Source organism: Cygnus atratus, chromosome 14 (assembly GCF_013377495.2).
Source record: "Cygnus atratus isolate AKBS03 ecotype Queensland, Australia chromosome 14, CAtr_DNAZoo_HiC_assembly, whole genome shotgun sequence".
NCBI classification, from domain to species: domain Eukaryota; kingdom Metazoa; phylum Chordata; class Aves; order Anseriformes; family Anatidae; genus Cygnus; species Cygnus atratus.
In genome coordinates, this window is record NC_066375.1 from 15,511,894 (window position 1) to 15,536,051 (window position 24,158).

Consider the following 24,158-nt stretch of genomic DNA (forward strand, 5'->3'; position numbering starts at 1 on the left):
AAAATGGGAAAGGCAGGTGTTTTTAAAAATATTGACTATTTTCTTGTGCAATCCACGCAAGCGCTGTCTAATGTATTACTAAAAGAAAACTTGATGTTTAATTCCTGATGGAAAGCAGATCCCTTTCCAGCTTCAGCAAGAAACACGTAATTGCCCTTGTCTAGGAACTATGTGTTGGCTTTATTTTTTTCAAAATATTTCTTTTTTCTATAAAAGGTAATTTTTCCTGAAAAATGTTCATACATGCCGGTCTAAGTTAACAGAATGTGTATATCACACGTTCCCTATCATTCATGCAGATTTATATTAGACTGTGCATTAACCTTAACTTAGAACATGTATGAATTGCAAGTAGGGGCATCACGTACTGTTAGGATCTGAAATTATTTTGCAAATATTTGTCCGCATCTCTTGTGTTTTGGGGAGGGGTTTTTGGTAACAGAAGTGCAACTTCCCTCTTTACAAGGTTTGCTTCTTTTCTTCCTCTGTCTGCTGTCCGAAGTGGAGATTGCCTTTGCAGATCCTTGCTGTGCCATGCCCTTTGCCACGTTACCAGTGCTATTAAAAATCTCCTCCTGCTGCACTCCCAGTGGGAATCCCAGTGGTATTGGGAACTGAGGGGCAGCCAAGGTGCTGGGCTCCTGAAATTAAGGGGGCTGCTCTGGCAAGGGGAATGATGGGTGTAATTTTGCCTGCAGGATCTGTTAGGTTTGCCATTGGAGGGAAACAAAAACAAGGGGTTCTGGCAGCCCACACTCCACGTATTCCATCCAGTCGCCTGCTTTCTAAAAGGCTTCTGTAAAGCCTTTTGCACTGACACCCAGACACTGGCTAAACTGCTGCCGTTTCTGATTATTGTTATGTGTCTGCCTCCCGAGCAGCTGCCATGCTGCACACCTGAGTTTGCCAGCTCGTCCCTCCTTTGGTCCTAGCGGTCACCACGGGACTTGCAGGAATCCGCAGTCCTGCAGGCAGTGTCGCATTGCGGCAGTCGATGAAGTGACACCGGGCTGGCACAGGGTGAGTGCCACTTCATTCAATGTTGTAACATAGCCCCTTTCAATGAATATAGAAGTCCCTTTTTATTTTGTTATTCTTATTTTTTGTCATTTTCTCTACATCTGAAAAGACAGCCAACTTAGGTGCATCACTTGGAATGTGTTTTCGGGTCTGGGTATGCCATAAAGCATGAAAATGATATGTTAATTATAGTAGTTCAAAAGTTCTTTATTTAATTTCAGTTAAAACACAGTTTTGAAGAATGATACTGTTCCCTTCCAATTCAAATTTAATAAGTTTATTTAGAATTTATTTTGGTGGAGGTCCTGAAAGGAAACCACAGCACTCAGCTGACTCAATGCTGAAACCTTTTACTTTGGTCTTGGAAATCTGCATCATGAAAGGCACTTCATCTTGAGCAAATGGCAGAAGTTGCTTGCTCCTTTCAAATTAAGGGTTGAACAGTGTTAGTTTGAATTAGACTATGTCTAGAAGGCTGCTCTAGCATCAGAAAGGACTAAACAGAAGCAACTGTTCAGGCAGGAAGCTACAAAATCCATTTTATTTTGCTAAAGTGCTGATGCATCAAATTCTGCCTTGTTGATTCTTTTTCATCCTTTCATTAAATACACTCCAGTGGGCTTTCAAACCTCTGTATGCATAGAAAACCCAATCCAGTTTCCATCGATTTTGACACAGAATCTACGAACTATAGTATCTGAGAAGCAGCCAGTTGTGTAGCAGCGAGATCCATATTTACTAAAAGAGATCTCTATATAACCCAAAAAAGTGTATCTATATAACAAATGAATTATATTAAAGACATATATTTCTAATATTATTTTAAGTATACTAATTCATCACAGAAGGGACTTTCAAATGAATCTGCAAATTCTCAGTTGTAAAATTGAGTTGAAATTGAACACAATTATATTTTTGATCCCTCTGCCTCCACTGAAAATCTGCGCCTAAACAAGCAGACTGCAGGAACTATATTCACTGCCTGTTAAAATCAGCAGCGGTATTTGCACTGACTTCAGTGGTCACTGATCTCGGTATTATGATAGTTGTACTTGTTTCCCATGGTTCTAGGCTGTAACATCAGTTGTGGAAATCAAAACCACCCTGATGCTGTAGAACATTTACTCAGTGTTTGCGTAAGTATTTTTTTATTCTCTGAGTCCAAATACTTATAAAAAAAATTGTAGATGTAATTGGGGCTTAGAGCCACAGCAGTCATTCCCAATATGGTGTAGCAAAAAATGTGTAGGCTTTGGGCAAACACTTGAGAAAATGTTTTTGGTTTGAAAATAAGTAAAGGCAGTACTTCTTATGCCATTTTTGACTTTAGAAAAACAGCCCATTTGAGTATCCTTAATTTTAAAATAAAACAGTGGCAGAGGAATTTTGACCCATGTTCTTTTGATTTTGTCTTGATGTTTTTATAACTAAATTTCCATTCAGACCCTATTGAATATGTATTTTCTGCCTAGAATTATAAGATCTTGTAAAAGATTGAAAAGCTGATTGAAATTTCTTTGAAAAGCTTTTTTAACCCTCACCAGGCATGGAAATTAGATGGAAACAGAAGATTCAACTGGTATCTGCATTTCGTACAGCTAATAGAGGTGATTTGATTATTTGGGAAAATGGATTTGTCCTATGTATAGAAAGAGAGACCTCATTAAGGGGAAGTGGGAAGATGTCTCATGTAAGACCATGTGAGTGACAGTTCTTGACTTGACATCTAGCAAAGTCCACAATCAAATGAACAGTGTACAGTTATCCTCTATATAACCTTTGTTATATTTCACTTTAACTTATTGTGGTTTAGCTCAGCTTATTTTACCGTATTCTATTCTATTATTGTATTTTCTACTTTATCTTGTTTTAGCACATTTTATTAATTTGCTTGTTGGTGTAAGCGAGTAAATTCCAGCATAATGATGTGTGCACATGCAACACAAATGCAGAACTTAAAGTAATATGAGAAAGGTTTCAGCATTAGTGACCAGACATCAGTTACGAGAATCCTCAATTTTGCTCCCAGTTGTGTTTGTACAGCAATAGGATCTTTAATTGTACAGACCCAGACGATTTGTTTCTCGCTTCTTTTATCCGTTCACACTGATTCCTGGTCCCAGGCTCCTTACCCAGACAGTTTGCCCACCGGTTGTTCAGCTGCAGCTTCTCCTCTGCTTCTCCTCTCCTTCTCCTCTGCTCGTAACCGTGGTTCCTGACATTGCCAGTCGCAGAGACTCCAGCCAAGGCACAGCCAAGTCTCTGGGGAGGACAGAGGGACGTTCATTGCTTGGGGTGCAACAGGATTTAAAAAAAAAAAAAAAAAGGAAAGAAAAAGAACCTCCTATTACAACAACCCAATTGCCCCAAAGCCTGATGTGTTTAGAAGTAATATCATTCCTTCAAGGGAAAAAAAAAATCGATATGCCTCAAACATCTGGCCTTTATAATAAGCTCAAATAGCTAAAATCTGAAAGTTAAATGCAAATTAAAATCAGTCATAGAATGGGAAGAATCAGGGAGTTGTAGCAGTAAATGTTTCTGGCTGTTTTGTCTGTAATTCCGTACTAAGCTTATTTATTTTATTTTTTCATACATTTCTAAAGAGAACATTTTATTTTCTCTGTATCCTCAAGACTCGTCAGATGTCTTACAGCTTCCCAAGCTAATGATGCTAGAGCCTCTCATGTTGCGGTGATGAAAACATTTGTGAGCATATCAGCAAAGACTAATACTCGAACAGAAACCACAAATTGGCAACTAGTTATTTTTATTTATTTCTGTGGATCTTACATGTCACCTGGAGACTATTTAGAAGATTATTTGCCTGGGATAACATTGTGTTTAAAAATAACACTTGCATAGCACCAACTCATTTTAGAGCTGGGTACAAATATTGAGACAAAATCCCAGCTGTTATTGCTTTTGCTGCTAATTTGAGGTGTCAGATCAGAGCTCTACTGCTGTATGTCAGTGAATAAGGCCCCTTGTGAGATCATTATGTTTTCTAACAGTAGAGAGTAATGGATTCATCAGTGCAGCATCAGTTGCTTTCGTTACATGCCCGCACAGTAGTTGTGGGCTTTAATTTAAACAGGCCATGGGGAGATCAGAGGATTGAGTAAAAGAGGGACTCAGGACTCACCAGAATTCAGAGATCTGGTCAGGTTTTGCACCTTGCCTAAAAAGAGCAAATCTTGGATGCCTTGAAAGTCAAGGGTGAGGACAACTGCTCGGTGCTGAGGGATCGAGTGAGTGCCAAAGCCATTTTGCTTTTTCATCAGAGGCCATGTGAAGTAGTAAATATTTAATTTAATGCAAATTCTCTCTGACCTGTGTGAAAAATAGCACTTTACAGCTGTTGAAAATACAGCTCCTTTCTCTCTACAATCTCTAAGTTAAGTACAAACATTAATCAAGTCTTGGTTTTATTACTAAAAATAGCTTTAGAATCAGTCTTTGGAACTGGTACACTGCCCTTGATGTTAGTTATATTAGGTGGTGCTTCAGGGCTGGAAGGGGTCTACAGTTGTCATCTCCTGTCCCACCCCTGGCGGGAGCATCTAACTCCATGCCGGTCCAGCTCCCCCCCCGCCCCCCCCCCCCCCCCCAAGGCTCTGGGCTCTGAGAAGTTGTCCTTTTGTCACAGCCAGGCTGCTGGGCTCCCTTCTAGCTCCACTGGCCATCTGGGGTGAGCTGCTCAGAGGGGATTTTTGCATCAATTCACCCACTTTCAAACAGAAATAACATTCTCAAGAAAACTATTTACATGAGAGGTTTAATTATGCTTGGAGATGCCTTGGTTAAGTCCTAATAAATTTTCCAGTCTCATTTACTGAATGTATAGTTGCACTGGGGATAGGAAGCAGGGAAACCATGGCAGTTAGGGGAGAAGCAGTAATCGGAGATTATAACAGCAATTCACTCTTGGGAATGTTACCAGCCTGCAGATACACCATTTGTAGCTATCCATTGCATGCACATAGATAATAATCTTGCATTACGCCCAATTACATGGTGTTATGGACACACAACACATGGATTACATACACAGCCAATGAGCATACTGTGATAAAGCAGCAGTGTAATTGAAGGAGACAGAAGGAAATGTTAGACTTGTTAGCGCTACCGGCGCTGCAGGGCCTGAGATGGCTGTTCCCAAGCAGCCGCGCTGCTTTGCTTCTCTGCTGCACGCTAAGGCCACGCATTTCAAAGTCTCACTTTCAAAATACGGGTTTATCACACCATGAGGGAACTCAGCACCTTGTTCTTTCTGCAGCGCGTTGAGAGAGTTTTGAGCAGGAAAAAAACAAACAAACAAACAAAAAAAAAACATAAACGTTGTTAACTTAGAGTGAAGTCCAAAGACACACTGAAGTATGTGCTGCCAAATGAAATGTTTGCAGGATTCCCGATATTAAATGATGTATTTTAGATGCCGCTAAAGAATCTCCAGTTTCTAAGGGTAGAAGACACTCAAAACCAAAAATATATCTGGCTCTTTTTCAGATCTCTTTCCTTTTACTTATCAGTAGTTGACAGTATATAGCCCAATGTTAAACTTGTTTGTATGCTTATTTTTTTGTGTACATTCAGATTTTCTTTCTCTGATGGGTATGAATGTGTGTGGGTCTCAATATTTGTGGCTGAAAATTTTGCAAATGCTGCAAAATGTGACGCAAAAGAAGCCTGGTGCATATCAAAAACCTGCATGGCCAGTACAGCAGACCTCTGGTAATGGTGGAAGATGCCTATTAAGGCTTGGACGAAAGTGTTAATCAGAAATTTAATCTACCATATAATTTCTCAATTTAATTAGCTGTTTGTGCTAATCAGCTGCAGAAATGGAATGTGAAAGAAATTCAGTCCCTGTTATAGTCAAAAAATATAGGATGTCTTTAGCTGTGCCCTAAAATGACAGGTTTTCCCCATCTCTTTTAACCTGAATCCATTCAGACTGTAAACAAGAATCATCACTGTAGGTATTGTACTGATGTACAGCTCATGATGTATGTCCATTACAAATATGTCTTCTACTTAGGAAAATGGATATTCATATAGTGGTTTCACCTTTTTCCAGTGATAAAATTTATTTATTTTTTTAGTTTGGGATGTAGTAGGTATTTTTACTGTCATCAGTGTTACATACTTAACAAAAACAAACAACCCTCCTACGTGTTTTCCCACATGAAATATGACTGGAAAACGTTAAGACGGTTGCTAACTTACATTGTACTTACCGAAGTACTAATTGAAGAAATCAAATAGTTAATATTTTAGATAATTCTGTTATGTTGTTTAACTTTTTTCTGACATCATTGCCAGAAGATCCTTTTCTAGTATTTAACTGGAACAGAGAGGGTAGATGTATTGTAATGAAAGTATTATTATTCCAGATGAATAAGTCAGAAGTCATTCTGATATTCATTATATGCTCTTAATTATATCACTAATTTAATTCCAAGTAAGAGAAACAAAATCTCCGTGTACTCTGTAATTTAAAGAATTGAGAGTGTTTAACTATTGATCTGACAGCTTCTTTGAATTACTCCAAGGAACATGAAGGGATGCTTACACTTCCTGAACTTTTTAAATATAGTACTCGTATAATTAGTGGGATTCAAAATTTAAATCCATTCCTTTTTTTTTTTTCCCCAAAGTATCTTCCATAAAAACTGTGTGATTTCTTCTAGTATTAGGATTACATTTTTTTCTCTAATGTAGACCTGAACACCTGTATTTCTGTTCAAGAGTGTGGAGTAAAAACTAATGCATAAATATTATTTAAAAGCAAAAAAATAAAAATAAAAATAAACCATACACGAGAGTGATTTCTGCAGGTTAATGATTTTAATTTAATTACATTTAGTGTAGAATTAACAACTCTCTCAGTGAACTGCAGTGGTGAATTTGGAGCAAGGCAGAAGAGAACAAATGCAACTGTATGCAGTTAAATTTGCACAACAACTTTGAGGAAGGACGCAAATAATTGTTTCCAAGTAGTGGCAGGATTGCAGAGTGAACATTTTTTCCTTTACAAAAATCTGATAAGTCGGGGCTATAAATCAGCATTTTTCTTCAAATGGAAGAATGAAGCACCATGCGTGCTTCTAGCCAGTTTGGGCTACTGGCAGAGAGGTAGAGCAGTTCCTCTGGGGTTGTAGGGGTTGTAAATTGAAGTCAGTAGGACCGTGACAGTTCATACTGGTGGAGGATGTACCACCTTGAAGGTTGCTGATCCCACGTTATGCTTCTTCCAAGTAGTCCTTTGAGGATCCTTAGGACTGCTGCAGTCTGCTTCTGCTTAGCTTGCAAGATCTTACAAGGATCATGGCCCAAGGTGGGAAGTTTGCTGGCATAAATAATATTGTCTATAACCTCAATTTCCTGATTCAACATTTTGGATGTGAATAGTTTACAGGGAGAGGACTTCTAAATGTAGTGCTTTTTCAAGGGACAGGGCTCTGGAAGAGTTGGAAGGCGTAAGGCTGGGGAGAAAGCAGCAGCAGACAAGTTTCCCCCATACGACATTGAAGGAGTCTGGAGATTCTGCAAGTTTTCTGTTTCTCACAGCTTCCTGATGTTTGTACATCTTTTTCAATGGATTTGAATCGTAGAGGGATAGAAATGAGAATGGCACTGCAGCTGCCAGGGAGTGACTGGAGCACAATTTATTCTTACTTTCACATGTAAAAAATGCTATTGTGTTGTGTGCCTTCCCCCGTCAGGACTCACACCCTTAAAAATCATTGCTGGGATCGCTTCATGTGCGTAACAGAAAGCTTTGCAAAGTGCTTCTAGGGCGGTCCCCTACCTGAAATGTCACTATTCAAAAACTAAAGATTTCTCCCTGCACTGGAGCTGTGCGTGCTGCACACAGAGCATCAGGGTTAAATTGCTTCAGCTACAATCAGGCTGTATGCAGGCAGCTCACTGCCAATTAGTGCCCTTTGCAGCATTTGGCCTTCTTTGTCCTGAAATAATTGCTGTTATCATAGATGTTTTATTGCCTTCATTATGGTTAACATTTAAATATCGATGAAATAATATATTACTAAGTCACCTGTGTCATAGTTACCTGTTAGAGTTATCCCTGAAATTTTTGTTTAAGTAATGTATTAATTCAGCTTGGACATAGGATTCTCAGAGGGTTATTTATTTGTTAATGAATTACAGGAAGCTTTTGTTTGCTGGGAGCAAAAGCTAAGCTGCCATCATCTCATATTTTGCAAGTAGAAATACTGTGTGTGATTAGAATAACATTTTGTCTATTAAACAGAAATATTTTAAGAAATGTAAAAATATTTTTAATTCATCAAAACACAGTAAAGGCTGACCTTTCCACATACAGATGAAGAAGTGCACTGGAGGACAGGGATATGTTCTCTACCCTCAGCGCAGAGGGAAGCTTGCTGCCATATCCTGTTCTGCCTGAATCCAACCCGCACCCTTCTGAAATTAATAGAAAGTCTCCTTTGAATTCCTTTGGCTTCCATTGAATCCTGTAGTGCCCTGTGTGACCTATTCAGACATCAGCTATGTGTATGTGATTTAATTTTTGTGAGCTGACTTTACACGCAGCTGCTGTTTATCAGTGTACCTAAAATCTTCTGACCAGGTGCATAGCTCCTATTTATGTAGCAGGCAACTGAGGCAGGGGGTGAATTACATTTGTATGTTTGCAGAAAAAAATACTGGTGCAATTAGAAAATCAATTTCTGAGTCCCATTTGAACTTCCAAACATGCATGCATGTGATACAAATAGCAAATAAATATACCTACTGAGCTGTGGGTGTGTTGATGTGTACAGAAACGTGCCCTTATAAGAGGTTTTGTTCACTTTTTAAAATTCTGTTGTACGTGGTTGTTTTGGCTGACTGTTGACAGAAGACTTTGGTCTTGCATCATTAAGGTAATCAGGTAGTAGCAAAGGTAGTATGATATAATCTAATTTAACTTTAATCCGCTACTGTTGTAGATGATGGTTTTGCCAAGTGATTTTTAGGCAGAACTGTAAAATGTTTTTAGATTCGTAGATGACCAGAAAGCCTAGTTACCTTCTGTAAAACATTTCAAGTGTTTTCGACTAAATGTCCTTTGAAAATGTGTAACATCAAAACAACTAAATAGTTCAGGGAAGGGTAATGTGCCTTCAGCAGATACTTTCTTCACCTCATACACAGACACGGAAGGACTGTCTTCTACCAAAGTGGTCCTGTAGAGTGCTGTGCCCCTTCTGTAAAGCAGGGTTTGCTCAGTGCAGCGGTGCTATGGGCACCACACATTTTAAATAGGCAGCTGCAGTCAGCAGCAGGAGCTGCCATGCCAGGACAGGGAGGGAGTCCACCATCAGCCCGATCAGTTCTCATGACAAATTGGGCTACTGTATTTACAGATTTGGAGCACTCTGAGCATGGCAATTACGCCCTGTTGGAGTGCTTTCCATTTCCTGTGCCATCTTGATCAACTTTATAGCTCCTAATTTGCTAGAGAGTCATTGATATAATTAGGAGCTACATAAATGGGAGCAGCACACACAGCTGATGATAATCTAGTCAGTTCATTTTTCATAAGAAGCATTAAGAGGAGGGGGGGCTACCCCTACCAGCAGCTGAGATCACTTTTTTTTAAGCTCTTTCTCCTTAAGCTCTGCTTTGATAGAGTAGCAGAAATCCTTACATGCCTGGGTCATGACATACTTTATTATGGTCCATCAAACTACCCAGATATTTTTTTTCATAAGGAAACCAAAGAAATAGAATACATCCGTCTGTGTGTTTTCAAAAAGTCTGTTTGAGCTGGCTGTGTTAACAAGCCTGTGGGAGTCAACAGCTCTCATGTGGAGTCAGAGAGTACTTTGAGTCCAAAGCTTTCATTTTGTAGTATACAAGTCTAATGTTTCTCCACTCAAGTTGCACCACGTTTTCAAGCAAAGTGGCAGCTTAACCAATAAGTCTGGATCTTTTTTCATAGTGGGTAAAAATTCATTTCTCGCGCTCCTTGGTAGTTGGACATGGTAAACAGTAACTCTCCTCTGTTTTTATGCAGCTATTTGTTATTTGCCCTGAAAATATCTTTCCTGACATGTCACAAATTGTCTTAGATACTGGTCAGCATGTGTTACTGCTGGCAGCCTGGCAGATTTATTATAAGAGTTGAAGCAGCTTGTTTCTGTAAATGTTGTGTTGGTGAAGAAATGTAAATAATTGATTGCTGTTATTCTTTTCTCTCTTTTTTTTTTTCCTAACAGTACTCTCAACAATAACAACATCACCCGCATTCCTGTTACCAGTTTCAATCATATGCCAAAGATCAGGACTCTGTGAGTATTATCTTTGAATATAGTAATAATGGGGGTATGCCAACTCTTTGAATTTTTGTCTCCTTGTGATAATCTTATTTCAGTCCCTTCTAGATTTGAGCAATTCAGTGTACTTTTGAGGAGCAAGTTCGCTGAACAAACCTGACCCTGTGAGAGCTGGGGTAGGCCGGGCAGGCTGGGCCATCCCAAGGGGACGCCTCAGTGGGGCAGCCTCAACCACCTCAGGGACAGGGCCGGGCTGAGGCTAGGCCAGGCCAGGCCATCACCCTGTGGCTGGGGACAAGCTCAAACCAGGCCCATGGCTGGGCAGGGTGGGCTGAGGCAAGGGCCCTGGTGCAGCCCCAGGCTGGCCAAAATGGGGCCCTAGGCCGTGGCATGGCTGGGGAGGGCATGAGAGGATCCCCAGTGTGGCCAGGCAGGGCTTTGTGGGCCTCTTAATGCCCTCAGGGCCCTGATGGCAAGTTCGCCAATCTACTCAGGGTTAAGTAAGATTTGTTTTTTATCAATATTTTGAATTCACCGGGAAATGAAACTGGATTTTTTTTTCTTTTCCCAAGGGAAAATCTGTAGTGTAAAAATGTGTTCCAAGCTGGAACACTATCAAAACTGTGAAAACTGATCAGATGGATCAAATTGCTTAATTGTGTTAATATCCTGTGTTTAAATCCTATTTCTTCTTTTCAAATTTAAATAGTAATTTCTGAAACAAGAAAATTTTTGAAAGAACTTGAAAAAAGTTTCTTTTCAGATGCATTCTGAAACAAAATGTCACTGTTTCTGATACTTTTTTTTTGTTTTTAATAAAAACTTCTCTTATATCAAATCAATTTTTCTACAGCTGGACATCATTCCATTGGAAAAGCTCTGATTGGCTTTAATAGAACAAAATACAAAGACCATGAAATTAGACTGTGCATCTGTGGAGTTTAGCCATAGCCTACCAAAAGGATTTTCTTTACATAAAATATTCCCATCATTTCCTTTAGGATATATACAGCTTCAGAACAAGTCATGTGTAAAGAAAGTCTCTGTTTTGTCTTCCAAAATCTGAAACCAACCAAGATATATTTACTCTTACAAGCAAAGAAAGGGAAATAGTAACCAGCCTGCTTTATTTTTTTTTTCATGCCAAAATATAAAATGAGGCAGGGATACTGCATATGTACATGTAAAATCATATTAGGTAAATTAGCTGAACTGAAGAAAATGCCTCTTACTCGTGTCAGTCTATGTAAGATAACCACTGATTTATATTTACTTTCTTGATTAAATGGTGACATTCATAAATCTCAATGTAACAAATTAAATGAAAACTAGATGTTTTTCTTTTAAAAGAGAATGGATAAAGGAGCTAAAGGTAGGGTTACGGTTCCTGGAGTTTTGCTTTTTCTCATTCAGCCACAGTAGTCCAGAAAATTTGCTTGGCCTCCTCAGATCAATCAGTCGTGTCTGTTACCAGAGCTCAATGCGTTCTGCCATTTTCCTTTCAGTTTAATTTCGGAGATGGCTTTGTATATAGCTCCCTAGAGGCTTACACTGACTAATCCCCCTCTGCTGTAATTAAGGGAAGAAAATTTAAAAAATAATAATAAAAAATAAAAATAAAAAATAAAAAGGAAGGAAGTCATAAATAGGATTTATAAAGGGAAGCTTTTATATCGAATTCTGAGAGCCACATTTTATAGGACATGAATGCTGACTGACTCTAAAAGGATTTGCTGAAAATTTAATTTAGGGTCTGTGGCTAAAAGGGCACCTTTACAAACTTGCATTTGTATTCATTCACCTTATGTTCTGTAAAGGTAGTTTCATCAATATTAAGTGGCATGTTTTCGTCTCCAAAGATTCCCAAATAACATGCAGTACCCTCTTTAGCAGTGCAATATAAGGATTAAAAAACCTACATAGGCAGGTGGAAATGCAGTAAAATGTTTTATTTCCCTCCTTTCTGTATTTTCTTCCATCTGCTTCAATAGAGGCAGAAAAGTCATCAAAATAGCAATTAATATAAGATAAACAACGGAGTCAAATAGTATTTCCTAATTTCTTCAGCTTCTTCATATTTAAAATTCTTTCTCTCTCCCTGAATCATCTTATCATTTCTCACAAATAATAATTTATTAATTATAATTATTAATAAAGCAAGTTTGGATAGCTACATATTAGTACTTTCTGAATATCTTCTGTTCAGAGTTATGCTAATAATGTTTAGATTTAGCCATGTTTTGTTGAAATGGATAGTAATACCAGAACAGCTAGCATAGGTCTGAGCAGACGTAAAACTGATGAGCTTTTGTTTACCCATGTAAAATACTTATATGAAGATATTTTTGGGGTGATACTGTAATACTTTCTCTAGTATTCTAGAGAATTCTGTTTCCTCTCTGGGCTTTATTTCACATGTTAACCTGTTACACTTGAATTAATACCCAACCTCAGTGAAAAGTTTTCATGAAAGGAGAAAGCTCTCTGAGGCACAGTGGCTGAATAACATCTACTATTTAATTTATTGGTTGTTGATGCAAATTCAGGTCAAACTGATAATCAGTAACGTTCATTACAGTTTGGTGACTCCACAATTTTCGTTAAAAATGATCATCAGTTTGTCTACCTTCTCAGAAAGCTTCACGTTTAGACGTGCTTTTAGAAGGTATTGTAGGGAATCCCTAGTCTGAATGTTACTCAAGCAGGGTTGAGTTTTCACATCTAGCTGAGGCTCAGCACTGTGTGGACAGTGTTTTCCCTCTTTACACACTATCAAGATCCATTAGCGGGACATTTGGGGCTGCCTGTGCTGCAGCTGCCTCTGCTGTGTTGGCTCTGTGGATAAATAGCTTTTTCCGTCATGGCTCTCAAAACAATCTGCTTGTTTAAGAAGAACAGAAAAGGAAAAATAAAAAGCACATTCAACTTGAACATGACCTCTTGCGGGTGGAAGTGCTAGTAAGATTTGAAGCACTTTAAGAATTCTTTAAAAGAATCAGCCCTTCTGTGGTAACCTTCTTTATTTAACTGTCTTTTCTGGTGCTGAGTTTCATTGATCTTTTAACCTTGATTGGAAGTGACAGGAATTAGTTTTCATTGATCTGCTTTCCTTTCTTGAAACAGCTTTATTTATGTTAAAACATGTCCCTCATACTTATTTGCTTAATGGTAAGAGTCCTGTTGTCTCTGCACTTGTGAGTGACTGCTGAGATAAGTAATTGCATAATTTATTTTATTATTATTATTATTTTTATTTAAGGGTAAACTGAAAATATAGTGAATCACTTAAGTGCTTTTCATGCTCATAGAGAGCTGGCGTATCATGCTTTCAAAGTACTGTGAAAAGTGTTTTTGTGGCAGTATTCATTAATATAATTATCAGAAACAAATTCTAGTAAGCTGCCTTGTTAAGCTGGACAGGCTAAATGGTCTCCTCTCTAAAGCAGACTAGAATACCAGCACAAAAAAAATTGAACGAATGAAAAGGTAGGGGTCTGCTGAGGCAGATGAGCTGGCGAAGAGGTAACAGTTCACACTACTAAAATGGGAAAAAAACAGAATCTAGTTATATGAATTTAATGAAGGGGGGAAGCCTCACAGAACTGGAAAAATTCCCCTTTTGCAAAATTGCAATTTTATTACTGCTGCCTGCCTATATCCATGCCTGGGATGCAGGGAGCGGCATGGGATGAGCACTGTTTCAGTTCCGGAAGGAAGATGACTCTGAATGTCATTGTTGACTGCTGGGATGGGATGGGATAATAATTTGAGGATTTAAATGAATTGCTTACGAGCAAGTTAGAACAACATCACTGCCTGGATGATCTCTGGCTAGATGATACTTGTCCTTTCTTTGTAAATGTATTTATTTGCTTTCATTTGACACAAAGTGTTCCAGGCAGCTTAATGAGTCATAATAACAAAGCATTTCGCTAGAAATCTAACTTACTGCAGTGTCAATTAAATAGCTATAGAATCTCTTAAAAAAAAAAAAAAAAAAAAATTAGCCATCCTTCTAAAACAATTACATTTCACAGTGCTCCCAGGAGTCTAGAGCTTTCCATCTCCACAGAATAAGCTCAGTTCTAGATTTGCGGCCTTCTGCGGCAGCTGCCACCCCAGCCACACAAATCTGAGGCCTGTCAGCCCGGACGCCATGTCAACCTGTGCTGAGGCCTTGCCATATGAAGATATCACAGATAGACAGCAAATTTCTTTGGTGGATGGACAAGGCTCAATCCTGTGCACATCAATTGTGTATTGTTTTTAATGTAATGCCTGTAATATGAGTGAATAGTGCTTTGTCTAACCATTTCTGACAGGATTTTCAATCTGTTTTATCATTTCAGCTTTGCTATAACAGTACAAATGCATGACTCATTACAAGCAATGAAATAATTAATGTCCTGGGCTTTTGTTTTGACCTAAAGTTTGGTAGCTATTAAAAATACCAGATTCACTCATGATTTTGCAGATTTTTTTTTATTTTTTTTTTTCAAATGTGACAAGGCTTCTGGAAGTCTCCAGTGCCAGGTGTGAGGCTGGGAAGGGAACCGCAGGGCCATGCACATCCGTGTGCCGTGACCCTGTCATGGGCCCCTTCTTCATCAGGAATTGAAAGTTCCTGTCTGGAACCTGAATACCTGACTTAAATTGCCACACTAAAAGGGGCATCGGTGAATTTCTACAGGCAACACAAGATCATGCAATGTCACAATAGCCTCTGGGGACTTTTTGGTTTGTTTTTGATTAATTATTATTTCTTATTTATTTTAAAAGGAGGGAGAAGACAGAAGAATTACCTATCATCCTGTTTTTCAGCCTGGCCTTCTTGTTTATTCAAGTCATCTTTTTAATTCACCCAGATCTATCTCATTCATACAGTTATTTCAGATACGAAATCACAGGCAAAGTGATTACTTGTAAGCTTACTAAACTCAGTTTGTTCTTTTCTCCAGAATGGTCATGATTATATGATTATAAAAAATAGTTCCAATTTTTATGTGGGCATTTTCTTTTATATTATATGGCAAAGTCGACATTGGACACCTGACTGAGCTGGAACCAGTAACCTGCAATGATCTTTCTTACACTGTAGAGAAGAGCAGACAGATTTCTACTTGTTTCTTGTGTTTTGTACCTTCTGTTAAAGCACTGCTGGTAACTTTGGGGTGCTTCCTTCTGTTGCAGGCGGCTCCATTCCAACTTCCTGCACTGCGATTGCCACCTGGCTTGGCTGTCCGACTGGCTGCGGCAGCGGCGCACCATCGGGCAGTTCACATTCTGCTTGGCGCCTGTCAACCTGCGGGGTTTTCTTGTGGCGGAAGTTCAGAAAAAGGAATTTGTCTGCTCTGGTAATGATACCAATTATTCATTTATCTATCAGCTGATGCTTTTATATTCATATTCACATAAAAACAGTGAATGGAAAATTATTATGTTGCATTTGAATGCCATTCTGTAGTAATGCTGTTTTGTTTTTATCATAGCTAAACTGTATGATAATAGATCAAGTTGTTATTTTTTTCAGCTTTATGTGAATTATTGGATTCCAGTTAATAATTCGTTTCTCAAATTATTTTTTACTTCTGTATTGGCAATAATATCAACATAAGAAATCAGTTAAGTGGAGATATTTTGGTATTTCTCAAGGGAAGAGCTCTACAGCTGAATCAAAAAGGAAAGGAAATAGAAAATTCTAATCTGAGTCTGTTGATGTATGATTGCATTGTGGAGTAGCAGGGGCAGATTTTATACCAGGGGCTGAAGGAGGGTTCTTCAGCAACCAAAGCATTTCACTGTCCTACAAGTTTCCTTGTAGATAAACGACGCTTGAGGATACATGGCCAACTCACAAACCATGTGTCTATATATTGGGCCTATTCATCAAGCCTCCGGATCTGCACTTGGCTTTTGTGATAGAAATGCATTTTCTTAAATAAGGAAAAGAAAATATAAAACTGGAAAAAGAAATACTGAAATTTGGCTGAAAGGAAGAGATCTGGCAGAGGAAAGGCATGGCAGTATATATGCTGCGAAAAAGAAGGGAAGATATTGGACACAAGCTTAGAGACAGTTTTGCAGGCAAAAGGGTAAAATTTGCAGGCCTACAGCCTGTGAGTGAGATAGAGACATTACAAGATGCACAGAAGCATACACCATTTGTATGCTGTCCAGAGCTACTGGTGGTGACAGCAGTCAGGCTAGCCAAGCACTTTGTGGGCTTAAGAGATAAGCCTAATGCACAAAAGCAGTATGAAATAGGGAAGAAAGAGATACAGTTATGGTCACTTCTGTCACTAAAAATTACAACTGCAAACACTGACCTGGATCAAACAGAAGATGAGCATGGAGGTTTACCACATGAACACTCAGCAGCTGTATTGGTGCCAAGCCTGTGTAAGCGTCTGTAGAGGATAGGTACCTCCTAAGGTATATTTTAAATTAATTCCCTATAGATTAGTCAATCAAAATAAATAAAAGCAACTTAGCAAGTTGTAAGCCTTGGCATAATAAGCCTGAAAACCCCTCAGCTCATCTTAGATACTTGAGTTAAAGACAAAAAAATTTAGTTTGTAGGGAAGTTTTTTTGTACTTAAATGTACTATACCTGACATTAAAGAACCTACAAAAATATATACTGACTGACTTGACTTACCAATTTTTTAGGTATATCTGTAAACATGTAACTCTTTCAAAAGTTAATAAATATAAGAACTATGTGACAGGTTTCTTAATTTGTTTTGCTCTTGTATGCTTGTTTTTGTTTACTTGTCTGTCGACATCTAAGTGTCTGCTCCCTGAAGCAGTATCCTCTTGATGCATAGGTTGGCTGTCTTTTGTGAATAGTTTCACTTATGTGTGACAAAGAAAGAGAGAATTGGTGGCACTTTGAGAAGTGTTTGATCTCAAGCTTAATTATATCATAGATGCTAAATTAATATCCAGCCCTGGACATTTGCAGGAAGTGTTATGGGCATGTGGAAAATTAAGTTGTGCACCAGTGATTTTTGTGGCATGATTTTCAAGAGTGCTGAGCAACTTCTGTGTATTTGTGGACATTTGAAGATGCCCAGAATATCTGAAAAATATATTAAAAACCAAAACCAACCAAACAAACAAAAAAAAAAAACACATTGAGAACTGAACTAAAAGAAAAGTTTAGAAAGTTAGCAATCTGGGGAGAGGAAGGATAAAAATAAATGGATAAATGAATTGAGCTATTAGTAGAATCTCATTTTACCAAAGAGGTAACCACAGCATGTCTGTCTTATGAAATGAAGTTTCAGATGGGGCATGCGTTCAGTTATTTGGATTTATGATATAGTGATCTGAAAGAAAAAAAGTGGTTTAAATCAGGAGGAGATAATAACTGCTGAATGAGAAATTTAACATGGACAGAACTGATCTAATGGACTTTTCTATGCAGACTATGACTTCCAAAAGAGAAGAGGTTGTTTAACAGTTGCCTGTTCAACCAGGAATGTAAAAAAGAACTCTCAAAATTGCCCTGCTTTTTTATTAAAACATAAATTAATAAAAATTAAAAGAAAGAAGCTTCCAGTGAGACAGTTCATCAGCTGTATCCCTTAGCCTTCATCTGGGAAATTACATATACTGAAAAAGCAATGCATTTGAAGAGCTCATTTCAATGTAGGATTTAGGAGGGAACTCAGCTTAGTAACTGCTACTTGCACAAAATCCTACATGGATAACCAGTTTAAAGAGGATATAAATCTTTCCTGCTCCTTATTATGGGTCTTATTCCTGATTTTACAGCTTAATTTGTTCGTGTTTGACTATGAAGTCAGACTAGGACAGGAGGTGAATGGTGAACTGAACTTGTCCTTTGCAAAGGATTTTTATACAATTTAAGATGATATGAATCACCATAACTAGCCTCAAGCTGGCAGTGAAAGCTTCTTTGCATCATACTTATGAAGTGCTGAAATACAGTGTAGTGAACTACTCTGTTTTAGTACAGGCTCAGCATTTCAAGTGCCTGTATTTTTTATGGCAGTGGAAATATCATCACAGGAAAAGAAAAATCTCAATTTTTCCTCCATTGTAAAATGGGGTTCATCAGAGTATTCCAGTTCAAAGCTTGTACTGTTGCAAACTTCAAAGAAGAAAGAGGAGAATGAAATAATGTAGGGAAGGAAATTATATATATATATATATATATATATATACACACATATATATATATAAAGGATATATATATATATCCTTTAAAAACTGATTTGTGATTGTTCTTTGAACACTATGTAAAAATACTTTTTTTATATACCTTTACAACAAATGTTGCTTCAAAAAAAAAAAGTTTGAATGCTACATACCAAAGAATAATTTAAGTTGGAAAAGAAAATGTGAAACACTGATAGAGTTGTGCTACAACTAGAAACCAAGTTTTTTGATTCCTTCTGGACACAGTGCTACTGGTCCTGTATGGAGATATTTATAAGCACTAGGTACAATGTCTCTCAGGAGAACATTGCTGAAATCAGGGTTATGTGCCAATACACTGTGTGAATTCAAAGTCTTATCTTTTTTTTTTTTTTTTCAAATAATATTCTTCAGCTTCTGCACATAAATTATAGAAATGTTAATTCAAATGGCACTTGTAGGCAAATTGTGAGCAGTGGAAAAGCTATTCCCTTGGTCATGCCTGTGAGCATTTGGCTCAGAACTGTAGGTAAATGTGTAGGATTAAATAGTGTGCAGTTGCCTGGAGAAAGGTTTGCAAATATGGCTAATTGGATTTGTGTTGCATAGGAGGCAGGGAAAAGGTCATTAACAGAACTGAGCAGGGTTGGGACTGGGTGGCCCCTCACCACTGGGGAGAGCACTGGGTGCTTCTGGCAGTGCCAAAGCCGCTGGCTGGCTTTTTCAGCAAGCTGCCCCTCCTCATAGGAGTCTCTGTCCTCCAGAGCCACCCCAGACTGAGCAGCCTTCCTGGGCCTTTGCCTTAAAGCCATCTGCTCCCAAAGAAATCTCCACACATATGCTTCCCCCCGCGCAGGTGGTTATTGAACTCTGGGAAGTGTTGGTGAGCCAGTCTCCTACAAGTGGCAATTTGTGATGCATGTGGCACCATATGATGAATGCCCCAGCTGATGAGCTGCAGATAGCATGGTATATTTCTGTTCTCTTTCGCTGCCCTAACATTGCAATTGCATCATTGCTGTTGCAACAAAAATGCTAGGCAAAGATTGATGCCAGTCAGAATACTTACTACATTGTGATGCCTGAGAACTGTTTGCTTTTATATTCCCTTAATTAGCAGAGAAGCATCCGAGCATGCTGGCTTATTCTTAGTACCTCTTAGAGCCTTCCAGTTTTTTGCTCAGATGAAAACCATGGTTCCTTACCACGTTCAGATGTTTCACTGCTGAACTGGCCTCTCTGTCTATTTGTTCTATTCTGCTTCCTCTCTCCCAGCCCCCTTAGGATAGTCATTTTATTTCACTTTCCTTTCTCATGAGTTTGGCACAATCAAGGAGCCAAGCAAATTATGGCTCCCTGATTTTTCTTTCACCTGCTCTTTACTTATTGATGTTGAAATTAATCTACATATTGATCAGTTATGTCAAGTGATGAAGTGTTTTCTCACTTGCATTTGTGCATCTGTAAAGCTTTGCAAACTGAAGTGGTGGGTTCATGAAGTTACAACATCAGCAGCACCTTGATCTTTTCAGTGCTCTGTGCAGGACCAACTGATTGACCCATCTGTATTTTCTTACAGTGTTCAATCACTTTGGTTTTCTTGAGTATATGCATGAGAAAATAAATATGCACCCGAACTGCATATCCAAGAATAAAGCAGATGTATTCAAAAAGCATTATAACTCACCCTGTAGATGGGTAGCATGTTTCAACCACTGCTCTCCTCGGCTAGATGCGTCCAGAATAGCTCATTTGAATGGAGTCAGTACTCAACTGGTTGCTTGCAGGAGGGATTATCTGGTAGATAAGCAGGAAGATTGTGGGTTGATTCGGTGGCTGTTGGGAAGCTGATTTTCCCACCATACTGTTACTGCCAGTTCTGAGGCAGTGTGTTGGTGTTGGTGTCGGCCCTGAAAGAGCATGTTGGTACAGATTTGTTTTACTTCTGCCAGTACCTTGAGGTATTTTACAGTGGGCAGCATTACAATGAAGACTGGAGAAGATTTCTTAGAACAGACCAGAAATGTTTATTTCCAACAATTAATGAATTCATGCTTTTCTGGTATAGAAATCACCAGGTTATCATCAGGTTCTAAAATTTTGAAATTAATGGGGAAGTGATTTGTCCTATATATCTTGCAGTATGGAATTTAGCAAAAAATTATGTTTAAAATATATAATTTCAAGTATTTTTCTAATATAGTTTTCTTTATTAATGAAGCAAACATTGCAGAGAAGGAAATGGAATCCGTACACCATTCTCTTTTTCATTGTAAATCATTTTATGTGGTTCTTGAACCTTAGTTCCCATTCAGAGAATCTAAAATAACCTGACGAAAATCAAGATTCTTAATTCTGAATTAAATCAGTTCAAGTTCATTAAGAATTACAGTCTGAAGCTGGTGCAAGAGAGAAATAATTACCAGAGCCAAGTGTATGGTGATTTCTGATACTGAATTTAAGAAAATCCTGGATTGATTGAAATCTCAGTTGAAGATCTGGTGTTTCTGATTCGTACAGTGGAACTGCAGCTAAGGTATAAAAAAGAGGAAAATATGTTAGCTTCCTGCTGCTTAATGCAGACTGGAAGCTGTAATGAGGAAGCAGATTTATTTGTTTAGGTGAGGTCAAAAAGTCTTAAAATATAGCTGTTACTCTCTGGCCCAAACAATAGAACCCAGTAGCTTGTATTGCTCCGGTTTTCTCTTAATAACTTCATAGCAGATTGTTGAGGAGAAAAACCAACAATGAGCAACTAGTAAAGTAGCACTCCCCAAGCTTAGTATCTTAATGAGAACATTCAGAAAATGCCAAAGGAAAAGTGTGTGGAGAGGGGAACTCTCCTCCATCTGTTCCTATTTAAAAGACTGTGCATTGGTGTATCTGCATAATTAGCAGCGGGTCTGCTCCTTTCAACATGGGACACAGAGGCACTGCCGGCTGGTGTGCCTCTGGAAGACTGGTGCTCCCTGGAAACTAAAAAAGGGGGAGGAATACTTCCTAATGATGCAGATTTTGCAAGTGCTGGCCAGAGGTGATTGCCCCGGAGGGAACGGGGTGGTTTCTCTCCGTGCAGCCTGCCTCAGCTCATGCAGAGACGGGCTGCTAATGGCCCTTAGTCGTGGTGGTCACAGGAGGCTGGATAAGCAAAGTGGGAAGAGGAGGCCTTTTCTCTCTGTGTGCGCGAACGGTCACCTTTGCCGTGTGGGACATCCTCATTGTACAGTTTATTTTATTGCTTTTAGAAACGAGCTTAAGCATTTTGTCTAGCTTTGACCTCATTCCCAAAGAGTGACCCATGAGTCATAATAGCCAACTGACATCTTTTTTCTCGCTGTTATTTCATGCTTTTTGTGACCATCAGAAGATCCAATAAGGGCTTTTACAGTGCAGTCTATGCAGGACTTTCAGTATTGTTTGACTTTTAAAGACTTCGGGGGGGGGGGGGGGAAGTGCTTTGAATCTGTTCATAGAACCTTTTTGTGGAACTCTGACAGAATTTTTATCTGCTCTTATAATTTTGTACCACAAACTAACATTGAGACCTAATCTAAGGAAACATTTCAATACTGTGCATTTGTTACCTGCTCCTGAAATGAAGTATTCTAGGGGTTTTGCTGATATACTCATTGCTATTTACCTGAATTTGATGTCTTGTTTCTATTAAGTTTCTTATTACCGATTTAAATTTACTGTAGCATTAGCAGTTAAATGGTCTTGTACTTTAGAAATCTACTTGGATTGTTTCATATGCAAGATGCTACATATGGTATTATTTACTTGGGGGACCATCCTGCAAATCTAAGGGTTAAAAAAACATTTATTCAGGCACTTAAAATTGCTTTGAAGAGCCAAGCTGAGAATTGGCTTTATGTTTACAGTAAATTTAGTTTTACTGCCACACAATTGTGTGTCCATCTTGTAAGTATGATGACCTTTGATCTGGAATTCTCTTTCCCCAGAGCAGTACGTGTAGTTCTTAGATACTTGTTTAAAGATAGCAGATTTGGGTGTAGTTACTCATTCATTTGGCTTTTGCACTGTTGCTCTAAAAATAAAAATGTGAATGTTAATGTCCAAAACCAGTGGCTTGATTTATTACCAGTGTGATAATAGTATTTTGCTATACAGTGGAAATGCATCATGTGCTGAGCGATGTACCCACGGATGGGTACCGCTGGACTGCTCAGATGTCATTTTTAGGAGCAGTGTCACATTCAGCCTGATGTCCCCAGTGTAGCTGTGTCAGTCTGTCATGCTCGTGATGAAAGTGAATCCCATCTTTCTCCTGTTCCTGAAGAGAACAGTTTTAGTGTGGAGGCAGGGGAAGTGCAGTATTACCTGTGGCAGGACACTGGGGCCCAGGAAGCAAAGACAAATACATGATCAAACAAAATCAAGTCTTGTTTTAAACTCCTTTTCAAATACCAGCAAATCAAGCCACAGGGCCTCAAAATGCAGTCTTAAACTCTTCCTATCCCCTCAATAACTTTGTCAAACTTCATCACGAAGTAGTTCAGGTTCTCTAATGCTGATAACCTATCAGCATTTGAAGGCTATTCGAGAACAGTATTCCCTTTATAGACTTACATTTGATCATGACCATTATTTATCATTTGACCTTGCTATTATCCTTTTGCTTAAATAATTTCTCGTCCTCTTCCTTTTTATGCCTGAATATATTTATAAGGTCACTGTATCATTTCCGGACCTATTTTTAAAAGTCACTTTGTATGCACCTTCCAGACTGCTGACACAAGTTGTGGAATTTGTTTAAATGAGATTACTGTGCATGTATGCCTTTTGGACTGCAGAAGCACTACATCTTTTAAGACTTTGTAGTACCAGTATTTCTTTTGCCTTTAGTTTACTTTGGAAGACCAAATAGTATGTATATAAACCCAGAGAGCCAAATACATGCTAGCAGCTTTCTTCAGGGTGCAAGAGTCAGAAAGTTGAGTAATGGCTGCTTTTAGGAAAAAATACCTGCGTTACCTGACTGGAGAAGGATATTCAAAGAAAGGCTCAGAGGGGCTCAGTGCATAGGAGACATTTAGGACTTCAACTTTTGAGGCTCCCCTGTAGAAAACTTAAACAGAATAAACTTCCCTGGGAAAAAAATAACTTTTGTCATAGTTAGGAAATTACTTAGGTTGTCTCACAGATTCTGTTGCAGTTTTACTAATTCTTCAGAAGAACAAATCCCATTTTAGACCTCAGTTGTTACAGGTCAGGCTACTTCTTTGTCCTACATTTTTCCATTTCATTTAGAAATAATTGATGCAATCCTGGGGCCATCAATGTTAATGAAATAATTGCAAATATTAGTGGTGCGGGGTAAGATAATATGATGTAAGGTCTGATTTTCAGTGGTGTTAATTTACCAATGCGTCTTGAAACATGCAAAATAGGTTTGGTTGTGGGTTTTTTTGGTAGAATAAAATAGACTTCATTCATTACACTAGGCCTTCCTTTTGCAACAGTTGGATATTTTCTTTTGTATTCTTCAGTATTTGTAAACCAATTGGCGTTAACTGCGCCTACAGAACAGTTGCTGTTTATGTGCTATGAATTTTTAACAGATAAATTTACTCTTTGGGAATGTTCAGCAAAACAGTGAACTTGAATCAGATGATGAATATTCATGACAAGTGCATTTTTGCA

General features: G+C 38.4%; 1 protein-coding gene across 5 annotated transcripts in view; it reads left to right on the plus strand.

Annotated features, from left to right (window-relative positions):
• The window catches only part of SLIT3 (slit guidance ligand 3), a 508,988-nt gene that overhangs the window by 298,168 nt on the left and 186,662 nt on the right, over window positions 1–24,158 (plus strand). For all 5 annotated transcript variants that reach the window (XM_035562875.2, XM_035562874.2, XM_035562876.2 and 2 more), the window contains 2 exons: window positions 10,272–10,343; window positions 15,519–15,682. In XM_035562875.2, coding sequence (XP_035418768.1) covers window positions 10,272–10,343; window positions 15,519–15,682 — 236 coding nt within the window. The remainder of the gene's footprint in view (window positions 1–10,271; window positions 10,344–15,518; window positions 15,683–24,158) is intronic.